This window comes from Myotis davidii, unplaced genomic scaffold (genome assembly GCF_000327345.1).
Source record: "Myotis davidii unplaced genomic scaffold, ASM32734v1 scaffold299, whole genome shotgun sequence".
Classification (NCBI taxonomy): domain Eukaryota; kingdom Metazoa; phylum Chordata; class Mammalia; order Chiroptera; family Vespertilionidae; genus Myotis; species Myotis davidii.
In genome coordinates this window covers 476,360-490,110 of record NW_006293088.1, presented here as the reverse complement: position 1 = coordinate 490,110, position 13,751 = coordinate 476,360, and the positions used below count along the sequence as shown (strand labels likewise).

General features: G+C 53.0%; 2 protein-coding genes across 2 annotated transcripts in view; one reads left to right on the top strand and one right to left on the bottom strand.

Annotated features, from left to right (window-relative positions):
- The first annotated feature begins 53 nt into the window (after positions 1 to 53).
- Positions 54 to 5,667, top strand: MRTO4 (MRT4 homolog, ribosome maturation factor). The gene is made up of 8 exons (XM_006766647.2): positions 54 to 262; positions 2,177 to 2,235; positions 2,955 to 3,058; positions 3,749 to 3,830; positions 4,084 to 4,151; positions 4,350 to 4,501; positions 4,886 to 4,962; positions 5,071 to 5,667. Exons 1-8 carry the CDS (start codon positions 235 to 237, stop codon positions 5,218 to 5,220), a joined length of 720 nt encoding a protein of 239 aa, XP_006766710.1. The 5' UTR covers positions 54 to 234; the 3' UTR covers positions 5,221 to 5,667.
- A 590-nt stretch (positions 5,668 to 6,257) lies between these two features.
- Positions 6,258 to 13,751, bottom strand: part of AKR7A2 (aldo-keto reductase family 7, member A2) — an 11,730-nt gene continuing 4,236 nt past the window's right edge. Inside the window, exons 2-7 of the mRNA XM_006766767.2 lie at positions 9,821 to 10,032; positions 9,535 to 9,639; positions 8,727 to 8,823; positions 8,437 to 8,536; positions 7,714 to 7,843; positions 6,258 to 6,662 (exon numbers count right to left, since the gene is read on the bottom strand). Coding sequence (XP_006766830.1) covers positions 6,501 to 6,662; positions 7,714 to 7,843; positions 8,437 to 8,536; positions 8,727 to 8,823; positions 9,535 to 9,639; positions 9,821 to 10,032 — 806 coding nt within the window. The 3' untranslated portion in view covers positions 6,258 to 6,500. The remainder of the gene's footprint in view (positions 6,663 to 7,713; positions 7,844 to 8,436; positions 8,537 to 8,726; positions 8,824 to 9,534; positions 9,640 to 9,820; positions 10,033 to 13,751) is intronic.

Here is a 13,751-nt window from a genome sequence, read left to right as displayed (position 1 = left end):
ATGAATCGTAATGTAAATATCTGATATGCAGGATGGTCTTAGGTGATGGACGCGCGGAGAGTCGCCCTGGAGACGTAGGGAAGGGCGCAGGTGGCGGCCGGCGGAGAGGCTGACTGCAGCGCAGATTGGGTCAGGCACTTGCGAGGACAGCTCCCGAGGGCCGTCCCAGAGGCCCCCGCGCCGCCGGGGTCCTAACAGGCCGCACCGCCTTCCGCTGCAGGAGCCTGCGGAGAGATGCCCAAGTCCAAGCGCGACAAGAAAGGTGGGCAAAGGGTCGTGGGGACTCAGGGGAGCCCCGCTGGCTGGGTGCCGGCTGCGATAGGGGCTGGAGGACCTTTGGGGGCGCGGAGGGGGACACCCAGGCCTTCTCGGGGAGCTTCGCTGTTAGTGGCGCGGGAGCACTTGGGGACAGGGAGCTTCGCTGCTAGTGGCGCTGGAGCCTGGCTGGGGCAGGGGAGCGGAGACCGTGTTGCAGGCTCGAACGTCCTCCCGAGGCCTGCTGGGCCGGAAACGGCTTCCGAGCGCCCAGCTCTCCCTGGCCCACCTTTTCCACCGCAGCCCACCTCCCTTCGTTGTCCGCGCTGTCGCCACCCTGGCCGCCTCTCCCTTCCATCAGCACGGACCTGCTCTCGCATCTGGTTCTGTACTGGCAGCTCCTGTGGCCCGGCCTGCCTATGACCCAGTCTTCCTACGGCTGACGTTCTCACTTGTCAGTTCATATGGCACCTCCTAAGCGAGCATCCCGACCATGGGGGCCTCTCTCACCCCGGCTGTTCGGCACATTCACTCAACAGATATTTAGGGGCCTGGCAGGAGGATACAGCAAGGAAGGCCTAGAGCCCTCATTGACCTTTAACATTGTAGTCATGGGAAGTATGTCTCTCCCCTCTCCCCCAGCCCCCATTATACCAAAAACTGAATAACTAGTGTCAGATAGTAATGAGTCCCGTGGAGTAAAAGTGAGAGAAACAGGTGATGTAATTTTGTGTACTGTGACCAGAGAAGGTCTTTGATGAGGTGGCAAATGAGCAGAAACCTGAAGAAAGGAAGAGAACTACCCACGGAGTTACCTGGATAATGGCTTTCCAAGGAGAGGAAACAACAGTCAAACACTGACTGACAGGAGGGCGTGTTCGACATGTCCTGGGACAAGAGGCCAGTGTGGCCGGAGCAGGGGGAGCAGAGGGGGTAGGAGGAGTGGGCAGAGTGGGCAGGGCTTTTTAGACCTTTGCAAGGAATTGCCTTTCAGATCCCGATGAAATGTGCAGCCGTTTGAGAGAGAGCCCAACAGAGGAATGACGTGGTTTAATTTTACTTTTAAAAGGCTACCTTGATTGCCTTGTTGAGAATGGACTGGGTAGATGGAGGCAAGGATGGGAGCCACAACCCCAGCAGTAATCGAAGACAGGATGAGGTTGGCTTGGTCCACAGCTATAGCAGTGGAAATGATAGAAAATGGATCGTTGCACTGTGTTTGCCCTCCTGTGCTGCACTTGCCCTGACCGGTGGGGTTGCCTTTCTTTGTGTATGCCTTGGGAGGAGGGACTAAGTCCCAGGCAGGGTCAATAAGAGGCACCCTGGGCTTTGCATCTGATGCTCTTCTAAGTGTTTGTGGGTTCTGTGAGGGGAGCTATGATGAGATCTGGCAAATGCCAAACCCTTCCTGGTAAGGGACCATTTGGGGCCCAGCTGTTGCTACAGTAGGGGTGCTTACTTCTCCCCAAAGTGGCATTGCTACATCCATGGGTTCAGACTGCAAAAGATGTAGCAGAGGAGGTCGGTGATGAGCCCCCAGATTTAATTCATTCCACAGCAGAGGCCAGCCATAGATGGTCTCTCTGCACCATGGCCAAGAGCCGAAAGGGACCTGCCTCAGCCAGCAGGCTGGGTCTGCCACTGAAAGCACTCCGGGAGCAGGAAGAAGACCCACCCCACACCGCATATGGAATTCTAGGTTAAACTAAGAGAAGTGAAGGAATATCTAGTTTGTCTGCACATCAGGAAATATATCAGTGGGTCTCCCAGGTCCGGAACAGAAAGCACTGAGGACCCTGGGAATAGCCTGGCTGCCTCTCCCCAGACTGGTTTGGTCCAGACGATACTGGAGGTGAGAAAAAATGAGTCTCCAGGACACCCAGCTTGTCTCATCATGTCTCCTTTTTCTTCTTTGTATTAGTTTCCTTAACCAAAACTGCCAAGAAAGGCTTGGAACTGAAACAGAACCTGATAGAAGAGGTAAGAGCTTGTTCTTTTCATTTTTCCAGACCTTGTATTTGGTTTAGAAATATGGGTATAGGACGGTACATTGAGGAAACATTCTGTTTAAAAGGAGGAAAGGAAAGGCTGGTCCCGCCCTTTTGCTCCAGTGGCAGCACCAATAAAAATCTCAGAGTGATGATTTCCAGCTCTGACTGAGCTCTTACTCTGCCCTGCACGGGGCTGTGTTCCATCTGTATCATTCCACTTCATCCTTCATGGGAGTTGACGTCGTCACTGTTTTGCGGTTGTGTAACTGAAGCTTACAGAGATTTGTTAGCCTGCCTGATGTCAAAAAACTGGGAGTTGTCAGGCATGGGTAAATGCACCAACTCACTGTTTGCACTGCTCCGGGGCTGCAGGCAGGGTAAAAGGGGTGTCTACTTAGCTGCGGCCAGCAATGTGGACAGAGCAGGGTGGTGAGGGAAGTGGCCACAGATTCCTCTCTGTAAAAAATCAATAAAATATAAATAAACAAAAAGACACATGCCTAGGTTTGGATCTTGGCCCATGGCTCAGCTTCCCCGACACTTTGAAGTCATGCCTGCTCTGCTCAGGGATCCTGGCTCCGAGGCCTTCGGTTCTGAAGTTCTGGTCGTAAGGGGGGACCTGGAGCATATTCTTCCCCATCAGAGGCCAGAGTGTTGCCCAACTCGTGGTGCCCCTTGAACTTCAGAGCCCCATGAATTATTCCACAGCTCCGGAAATGTGTGGACACGTACAAGTACCTGTTCATCTTCTCCGTGGCCAACATGAGGAACAGCAAGTTGAAGGACATCCGGAACGCCTGGAAGCACAGCCGGTGAGCAGCAGCGGGCAGCCCGTTTGAGCGTGGGAAGGGCCACGCTGCTCAGTCAGAGCCCAGAGGCAGTTACTGGCTCTTGGTTACCGAGTGCCACAGATGGCATCTGAAGGACAGAGTGCCATGCCGCCACTGGAAGTCACTTATTAACTGTGATGGCTGGTTTTGCACTGAACTTCTTGGGGGGCTGGACTTGGTCATTGTTCAGGGAATGTTTGAGTATTGACCCCTCCAGGAAAAGGGGCTCCCTTACCCCTGGAGTCCCATCTTTTTAGGAACACCCTGTCAGTTTTAGGTCAGGATGTGCTCTGGGATGCCACAGGACCCAGCAGCAGGCTGGACAAGCCACGTGGCGAGTACGTCCTTGGGCTGGAATGATGACAGTGCGGTTGATGGTTCTGGTCTGTCGCTGCACCAGCACTGGTTCAGACCATTAACGGGCCCATTCCGTACATCCAGACGGGGAGGCAGATATCCACATAAATAATACTCAGAGCAGGCTGGTGGGCATATTGTGAATGTCGGGCCGATAGGCAGGAAACAGTGGGCTGGAGACAGTGGCAGGGCTCCATGGAAGAAGTGGGAGTCCGACCATACCTCCAGCTACAGAGCAGGGGTAGAGCTGGTTTGCACTTGACTGAGGGGAGGGTTGGGCAGGCCACTTCCTTCACGGACCCCTCCTCTCTGTAGGATGTTCTTTGGCAAAAACAAAGTGATGATGGTGGCCTTAGGTCGAAGCCCAGCTGATGAGTACAAAGACAACCTACATCAGGTGAGTCTCAGGCCCTCACCCGGAGGGGCCAAAGCTGCCTTCTCTCCTGCTGCTGTGACATGAAATGCATCCCATCCCGACGGCTCGGGAAAGCAAGGTCTGGCTTAAAGCTCCGGCTTCCTTTAACTTCGATCCAGCTGTGACCATCAAAAATGCCTCCGTATTGCCAAATGTAGGGAGCAGGGGTGAAAATTGTCCCCAGTCTAAAACCGCTGCTCTAATGTGACCCGACCTACCCGCTTTCGTTCTTTAGGTCAGCAAGAAGTTGAGGGGTGAAGTTGGTCTCCTCTTCACCAATCGCATGAAGGAGGAAGTGAATGAGTGAGTGTTTTTGAGGTGTGGTGGGGACGAGAAAGGTTGGTGAGGACTCTGGGGAAAGAATAATCCAGGGACTTTGTACAGGGGAGACAGCAGCTGGTTCCTGGAACCCATTACCAAGTCTTTATTCCTAGCACTGACTTCAGGTGGGCGGGTGGGCCAGTCAGGAACCTCCCCTTCAACCCTTTTCACTCCCCTAAGGTGGTTCACGAAATTTGCGGAAATGGACTACGCCCGAGCTGGAAACAAAGCAACGTTCACCGTGAACCTGGACCCGGGGCCCCTGGAGCAGTTCCCGCACTCCATGGAGCCACAGCTGAGGCAGCTCGGCCTGCCCACCGCCCTCAAGAAGGGTACGGGAGGCCCCTGGAGCTGAAGGATCACAGCTGAGTGGCCAAGAGCACAGGCTCCCAAACCTGACAGGCCCCGCTCCTCCCCCTCCTGGCTGAGCAGGTTATTTCTACCAGCTTCCATTTTCTCGTGAGAAAGTGGGGCTGAGTGTCTGCCTCAGGGTTGAGGTGGATGTGGACAGGAACTTACAGCCAGTACACAGCACTCAGGAGACAATGGGCGAGGCAGTCACTTCTCCCTAAAGGCTGCTGAACACCGATTAATCCATGCCCCTGTGTGTGCTGCATTGGTAGGGGGACAGGTGGCCACGCAGATTCCTCCCAACTCTGGGCAGCGGACAGAAAGCACTGCCAGAAGTAACTGCTTGCCCCCCCCCCCCCTTGCAGGTGTGGTGACCCTGCTGTCGGACTACGAGGTGTGCAAGGAGGGCGACGTGCTGACCCCAGAGCAGGCCCGCGTCCTGGTGAGTCTGGCCTGGCCCGCCCAGCAGCCTGCAGCCTGCAGACCATACGGGAGGGACCAGAGACCCTGATCACACCCGCTCCTGACTCGGTTCCTTTTCCTCCTGCAGAAGCTTTTCGGGTATGAGATGGCTGAATTCAAGGTGACCATCAAGTACATGTGGGATGCACAGTCCGGAAGGTTCCAACAGATGGGAGATGACTTGCCAGAGAGTGCGTCCGAGTCAGCAGAAGAATCAGAGGAAGATGACGACTGCTGACGGGCACGTGGGACTGGGGGCCTCCCGGCCGTGCCAGGTGTCATCTTGACCACACTGGACTGGCGACACCCCTCTTGGGGGAGCAGCTGTTTCTTTTGCTGTGATGAAGACGAGAGGGCGATAGGGACAGACTGTTTCGCTACAAAGAGTAACCATCTGCAGGTTGTCTCCCTGTAGGTGGCAAAGGAACTTTTCTCAGAAAAACAGGCCTTTGGGTTTGGACTTTTGTTCGGATTCCTAGGGTTCCTTTTGTTCACCACCTGAGTCAGCTTCCAGCACTAGTTCCTGTTCTGGGCACAGGAGAGCAGCCTCAGGGCTTCTCTTCCCTGGCCCTCCGTGCCCTTGCCTGAAATGGGTTCGCTGAGAAAATGGGGCACCTTGGCCCTGACTGGCATGGCTCAGTTAGTTGAGCATCGTCCCATGCACCGAGAGGTTGCTGGTTCCATTCCGTCAGGGCACATGCCCAGGTTGTCGGCTCAATCCCCAGTAGGCGGCAGGCAAGAGGCAGCTGATCTGTTTCTCATTGATGTTTCTCTCCATGCCCCTTCCTCTAAAATCAATAAAAACGTTTTATAAAAAGAAAAGCAGGCACCTTGGCTGCTCTTCCTACCCCTACACACACTCTCCCAAACCAGAGCTGACGAGCTTCTGGAGGACCAGATGACAGGCTTTAGCTAGGACCAGAGGAAAGCCGCTGGGGAAATCGAGTGTTAATGTTCCACAGCTTCCTGGGAGGTCTTCTTGGTGGTGACTCTAACCATAGGCTTTTGCCCAAATTGTTCTATTTGTAAATGACCCAGTGAGGCCATTTCTGAATGAGAGAAAACCTACTTCAGGTTCAATGGCCATTTATCGTGTGTGGAAGGGCCACCTCCAGTCCCTCCTGAGAGAGGTCAGGCTACAGTCAGCACAGGAGGCTGGGGAGCCCTTCCCACTGCCTCTGCCCTTCAGTGGAGAGTCCCTACTCCTGCACCCTTCTCCCCAGCCCTTGGGAAGACAGGTAGGGCCGCTGGCAGCGGAAGAAACAAGCTCACGGGTTTGTTCCGGGCCTGGGCTACCCGTCAAGTGCCTGCTTTATTCCGATAGGAAACGCTGGAGCAACTCACAGCCCCTGCCTTTACACTTTGTGAAGGCAACTGGGAGGATTCCAAGGAAATAGGAGACATTTGTGAACAGATGCTGAGAAAAGAACAGGCTAAATAGGCAGCTTAAGGCCAGGGTGAGAGAACGAACGGTGACAGGCGTCGTGGACCCTCCGCCACCTCCAGCCAGGACGAGGCCTAACGGAAGTAGTTGGGACATTCATGGGCAACCAGGTGCCAGGCTTGATCAAAGGCCTGCACGACAGCTGGCTCCAAGGGCCCTTGCTCGGTGGCTGCCAGGTTCTGTTCCAGCTGCTCCAGGCTGGACATGCCCAGGATGACCGCATCCCTATGCGTGCCCTGGAAGGGGAGATGGACAGACATCAACACACCGGTGCACCGTGGTGCGGTCATGCACACCGCCAGCCCTGCCCCTGCTGGGTTGGGGTCTGATGTCTGTTTATACCCTCTGTTACTCCAGAAAAAACTTACCTTGCCTCTAACAGCTCGGAAGCCCTGCCTCCAGCCTCAGCAGACAGACTGAGTTCAGAGCCTCTGCACTCAGCAGCCGGGTAAACCTGGGTTACTGACTTGACCTCTCTGGACTTCAGGGTGATTGTGGGAATTAGAAGTTTGTGACGTACTTTGCTTCAGGCCTGGCACGTAACAGGTGCTCAGTAAAGGGAGCCAGGCAGTGCCCCGGCTGGGGGAGGGGAAACAGCAGGGAGAGGACAACCCCACCAGCGACAGAGCTGGACGCTGCAGAGCCAGCAGCCAAGGATGGAATAAACGCTAATGGTTAAGAAAGGTAGGTCTCAGATGTTCATGTCCAGTCATGTGTAGCCGTGGGACCCTGGTCAAGGGAAATAGCCTCTGAGCCAGTTTCCTCAATAAAACTGGGGTTATGCTGCCCTGCCTGAGTGGCTCAATAGGTTGGAGCATCATCCAGTACACCAAAGGGCTGCAGGTTCAATTCCTGGCCAGGGCACATACCTAGGTTGCAGGTTTGATCCCCAGTTGCAGCACATACCGGAGGCAACCAATCAATGTTTCTCGAATCAATGTTTCTCTCTCTCTCTCTCTCTCTCTCTCTCTCTCTCTCTCTACACCCCACCCATCTCCCTTCCTCTCTTAAAAGAAAAAGAAAAATCAGTCTTCGAGTGAGGATTTAAAAATAAAGTTAGGATTATACTTAATGAGGCCAACAGTATTCGTGACAGGGCACTAAAGGAACTTAAGAACAAGATTACCACCCAAAAGAACTGGGCCATGGAGAAATTTCAGAGGAAGCAAAGGAGTAATCTCAAGTCACCAAATAACTGTCGCCCTCTCCCTTCTTCCATCCCTCCACCCTCCCCCACCCCTCCAACAAAGGGAAAACAAGCAGAGCCTCCTGGGATGGCTGGGTTACCTGGAGCTGTGAGTGGTGGTACATCCATTGCAAGGCAGCTGAAGTCATGCTGGGGGCACTGCTGCCATATGCAGCCTGCAGGGCCTTCTCCACCAGGGCAATGGCCTGGAAGTGGTGCTCCTTCCAGAAGCTGGGCAGGTGAGGGGGGTGGCACAGAGGTCAGTAGCATGGGGTCAGTCACACTGGGGCCACAGGCAAAGAGCCAACCAGGGCAGCTGTGCTCACCCCAACCCCACAGCATGGGGTCTGGGGGGTTGGGGGGGAGTGTCCTCTCTAGCAGTGGGTCTCCTGCCTTATTAGACAGCAGAGCCACTCAGGATGTGGCTCCCTCACCAGAGACCTTCACTACGTCTTTATTCCTAAGAACACAAAGCCTGCCCTCACTTGCCCAGTGGAGCAAAGGGCAGGCCCCAGGCCTCCTGAGCCTCAATCCAGGGCTCTTTCCTTCCCTCTTGGCAGGTGATGAGCATTTCCCAGGAACAGCTGTGGCTTGGAAGACCACCTGGTATTAAGGACAGGGATCCTCATTTCCTCCCAGAGGTCCCAAGAAAACAAGAAGAAGCCCCACAGAGGGTTTGGTAATTCCTGCAGGAATCCAGACACATAGGTCCAGGCTGCAAGGGAAGGCCTGGAGCCCAAGGAAAGCAGCCTAGAACTTCTCCACTCACATATCAGGACAACAGCCCCACCCCCAAACCCCTGACACAGACTTCTCCAGCTCACCGATTCCTGTAGATCTCAGACCAGCTATTTCCAAAGAAGCGGCCCACAGGCTGTTTCCCGTCCTTGTCGTCATACTTGTACTTGCCGGTCAGCAGGCCCCCTGTGAGAAGGCCGCAGTCAGATCCCCTGACCTGCCTTCTTCCCAGAGGCTCTTCTGGACTGGACTGGGGTAGGGGCACCAGGAAGGATGGAAGACACAGCCCAGCCTCTTGTCAAACACCTCCCCGCCCCCCAGGACCAGGAATGACCACCCACCCCAGGAGGAGCCTTGTCCCCACAACAGCCAGTACCTGCCAAAGGGTTGTAGGCGTAGAACCTCAGTCCAAAGTGCCTGAGGCAGGGGAAGAGCTCCGTTTCCACCTGCCGGGTGGTGGCGTTGTACATGCCCTGCGGGGAGAAGGGCCGGCTGGAGAGGGTGCACGTGTCAAGGGGAGGGACCCCAGCAACCGTCTTTTAAAACCTTCAGTCAAAACCTGCCTAGGACTTGAGCAATGATTTCCCAGATCACAAGTGGTGGTAGGGGCTGGGGAGAGTGTTGGGCCCCAGGAAGGGAAACTAGACTAGAGCTATCATTCCACAAATATCTGTGGGCACCAACTGTGCGAGGGACACTGGGCTTCCAAACACGAGTAAGTCCAGCAAATCTGTCCCCAAGAGATGTCAGAGGCGAGTTAAAGACACAGAGAGGAGACAGATGATCACAACAAAGGCGGATTCTATGATTATGGCAGGTGCTCGCTGAACGTAGGATGATTAGGTCTGGAGATTAGAGGCCCCTCGGGGGCATCAGGAAAGAGCACTTCTACCAGGGCGAAGGGGGAGGAGTGTTCTGGGCTGACGTGCAGAGCAAGGAAGCAGGAAGGATGGGACCAAGGTATTTACGTAGGCAGAAAGGGGAGCCAGGGCCAGAGAGAGCAGGTACCACTGGCCAGGCTGAGGAGCTTGCACATCATCCGGAGGGCACCTGGGGCTCATATGCAGGCTGTGAGCAGGGGAATGGATGCTATGGAGAGGGCATGGGGTCAGTCAGAGGGGCCAAGAGAAGTTGGGATCAGCAGGAGCTCTGGAGACCGAGGCCTCTGCAGACCTGCCCCGCACCTGGTACACAGTGGGAAGGATCCAGCCGTTGCTCTTGCAGAGGGTACAGATCTCAGCCACCTCCCAGGCTGCATAGTTGGAGAGGCCAAGCTCCACAAACTTGCCCTGCAGGGGAGAGGTGATGGTCAGAACCCAACACATTCCAGGAGACCAGGAAGAGAAAACCACAGTGAAGACCCTAGGAGTGATCCTTTAGAACAGCCCTGGAGCCTCCACGCTCCTGGGTAATGACAGGCCAAAGAGGGAGCAGCAGACCTCCTCCCGGAGCTCGGGGTGCCACCCTCACCTCCTGGTGAAGCTGGTGGCAGGCACGTAGCGTTTCTTCCACGGGAGTGCCATGGTCAGGCGCATGCAGGTAGAAGAGGTCCACCTGGGAGCATTGCAATCGCTTCAGTGATGTCTCCAGCTGGGACCGGAGACTGTCAGGCTTCAGGGACTTCCCATCCCAGGGATTGGCCTTAGTGGCAATTTTCACTTTGGGGGAGAATAGTTGAGAGACTTATTATAACCACTTACTCGCCATGTGACCCAGGCTAAATTATTTAAGTTCCCTGAGCCTCGATTCTATAATCTGTAAAATAGTCATGATAATGGCGCTGTCTTCATTGGGAGATCATGAGGATGAACTACATGATCTTACATGTAAGTTCTCAATGTTCACTGCTGCTATAATAACTACTAGAGGCCCGGTGCACGAATTCGTGCACGGGTGGGGTCCCTTGGCCTGGTGGGCGATCAGGGCCAATTGGGGCCATCTAGCCAGTCCTGATTGGGGCCAGGAGGGACCACGGGAGGTTGGCCCGCTGCAGGGGTTGGCTGTGGGAGAGCACTGACCTCCAGGGGGCAGCTCCTGCATTGAGCTTCTGCCCCCTGGTGGTCAGTGCGGTCCTTTGGTCACTTAGGCTTTTGTATATATAGATTATTAGTCATCAAACTGCTGGCTGTGCCAAGCCTGGCACTGGAGGCTGAGTGCACAGAGGTGAACTAAACACACTCGATCTCTACCCTCAAGGAGTTCAGAGTCTAGAACAGTGGTTCTCAACCTTCCTAATGCCGCGACCCTTTAATACCGTTCCTCATGTTGTGATGCCCCCCAATTTCATTGTTACAAATTGAACATAATTAAAGTATAGTGATTAATCACAAAAACAATATGTAATTATATATGTGTTTTCCGATGGTCTTAGGCGACCCCTGTGAAAGGGTCGTGTGACCCCCAAAGGGGTCTCGACCCACAGGTTGAGAACCGCTGGTCTAGAAGGTGAGATTACAATACAGTAAATACACAGAAAAGCACCAGTGCCCAAGGAGCCCAGAGAAGGGGTATGTGGTCAGCCTGGGACTGCCAGGGAAGCTTCCTCGGGGGCTAACCCCCAAGCTGAGTCTCCCAGGATGAGTCACAGCCAACATGGAAGGCCGGGAAGTACATTCCAGAGGGTGGGAACACAGGCAAAATCAAACACAAGGCAATACAGTATGTGAAGGGCCATACTTGGCAATTCTGAGTTACAAGAACATAAACTCCAGGCAATGGGACAAGAGAGAAGAGAAAGGGCACGGGCCTAATCCCACAGGGTTTTCTCAGATACCATCATCCAAAGTCAGCGTGTGTTCTACACTCTGGCTGCCGTATAGAGGAAAAACTCAAGGGGGCGGGCCTGGAAATATGAAGACAGGTAAAGAGACTGCTGGGAGGATTCAGGGAAGAGATGCATCTGCCTGAACATGAGCGCTGGCAGAGATCAATTTGAGAGACAGGTAGAAGGCAAAATGAGCAGAAGGCAATTATAGTTTCCCTTCCCCTTCCAGACTCATGGACGCGGGCACACCCCACACCCACTGTAGAGACACAGTCCCCGTGAGAATGAGATAGTGCTCTGCCACGCAAGCAGCGTGGAGATGCTATGAAGAGTGCTGGCTGTCTGGACTGGTGGGTGGATGCAGTCTGCACTTTTCATACTTGCCAAAGGCAACTCGGCAGTGCAGAGGGAAGTCACCAGACCTCTGCGCATGAGGCAACAAGTCCCAGTTCTCCATTCCCCTGCAAGTGTAGTGTGAACTTTGCCTCAGATCCAACCTGAGGACTTTGGTCCAGTGAGCCTGGCCTCAAAGAAGGAGCAGAGAGGGATTGGAAGAGAAACACCAATTCAGAAACAAAACCTTCATTATCAGCGAGAGGCAGCCAGGTGAACGAGAAAGTGCAGGCCTGCGACATATGTTCCCATTCGGTTCCTCCAGACCAGTGGTTCTCAACCTTCTGGCCCTTTACATACAGTTCCTCATGTTGTGACCCAACCATAAAATTATTTTCGTTGCTACTTCATAACTGTAATGTTGCTACTGTTATGAATCGTCATGTAAATATCTGATATGCAGGATGGTCCTAGGCGACCCCTGTGAAAGGGTTATTCGACCGCCAAAAGGGTCGCGACCCACAGGTTGAGAACCGCTGCTCCAGACCCACCAAGCCAGGAATCTAAGGACCCAGAGGGGAAGCCCCACAAGGGCTGGAAAAGAAGAGCCTGCAGGGGGGTAGGGGTGGGGGTAAGAAGGCAGTGTTAGGGGCAAAAACAGAATATTGGGGACTAGCTATAGTTATGTGGACAAAAGGGGCCACATGCTAACCCAACAAGCTCCGGGAAGGCCTGCATGGCGGTCTTGCAAACTCTAAGGCCTAAAGTAACCACAAGGATGGTCTGAAATTAAACTGTAACTAAAAGCAGTTATGGTAGGTGGTTCCGTCCTAGGCTGGTATCTTCCCTGACAAGGTCAATCTTTACCTTAACTGAGCCTATCATCTTTTTGCATCTAGGATAACATATCCTTGAAATGTCTGGGTAACTTGTAACTTCCCTTTTTCCCAGACCCCTCGGGGCACAGCCAAATGCCCTGCGCACGCGAAGACAGATGCCACAAATTCCTTCATTGTTATTATCATATTAATTGTTGCCTGTTAACTATTTTGTACCCACCTAAGTAAAAGTACTGTCTTATCATTTTACTTTTTATCCAATCCCAGAGTTGTCTTCCCCCACCTCTCTAATCTATCACCAATGGAGTTCATTGACTCCCAGGTCCAAGGGTGACTGTGACTCCTGGGTTAATTTGCATATCCTGCTGATTAGCCAATGGGAAGCATAGCAGAGGTATGGTCAATTACCATGTTTGTCTAGATTAGTCATGCTCTGTTAACCGGATTAAAGAAGCACATTCTAACCTGGCTGGGAGTTGTATACTCCCAGTTCACCCACGTACGTCTCTTCCTCTGAATGTAATGTATAAAAACAAGGGGGAAAAAACACCATTCTCCAGAGCATTATCCCAACCCGCTGAGATTCTGCTTCCCAGCAATTGTCGACATTTTGGCTCAAACTCACAAAAATTCTTCACAGGTTTGAATGTGTTTACGTTGTTATAAGAAATACTAGAGACAGAACCTGGCTGGAGAACCTAGCGAGAGAACATGGCAAGAGAACCTGGCAAGAGAACCTGGCAAGAACTTGGCTGGAGATCCTGGCTAGAGAACCTGGCTGGAGAACCTAGAGAGGGAACCTGGCTGGAGAACCTGGCTAGAGAGAACCCAACCATGTTGATCAACTGAACCCTGCATCCGTGTCATTCCTTCTTCGCCGACTCTGTCCACACCTTTGGGAACCTCTGGACCTGCTGGGGCTGGACCCCAACATAACACTATCACTGGAAATATGTGGTTAGCTTGGAAAATTTTTTGTTGCAGGTTCCATTTATTGTAACAAAATGTCTGCAATAGATATAACAAAGTTTCTTGCTAACAATTGTTTCTAAGATTTGATTTGTGGAGAGAGCGGACTGACCATTTAGGAGTAAATATGAATATCTCTACCCCATAAAAGTGTAACATAGGCCTAAAGTTAGCTATAATAATAACTTCGACTGGTATTTTTGTAACATTTGAAAAGCATGTATTGATGTATTCATCAGATACTTATGGAGCACATGACATTAATAACAGTGTGCCAGGCACATTAGGGCATACAAAAGAATCTAGCCATGAAAAGGAAATATATTTTACTGATTTCAGAGAGGAAGGGAGAGGGAGAGAAGCATCAATGATGAGAGAGAATTATTAATCAGCTGCCTTCTGCACACCCCCCACTAGAGATCGAGCCTGCAACCTGGGCATGTGCCTTGACCAGGAATTGAACCATGACCTCCTGGTTCATGGCCAGGTGGTTTCC

Coding starts and splice junctions, on each gene's coding strand:
- MRTO4 (XM_006766647.2), top strand. CDS start 235: ATGCCCAAGTCCAAGCGCGACAAGAAAG. Junction 3,831..4,083: donor ACAAAGACAACCTACATCAG/GTGAGTCTCAGG, acceptor TTCGTTCTTTAG/GTCAGCAAGAAGTTGAGGGG. Junction 4,152..4,349: donor ATGAAGGAGGAAGTGAATGA/GTGAGTGTTTTT, acceptor CACTCCCCTAAG/GTGGTTCACGAAATTTGCGG.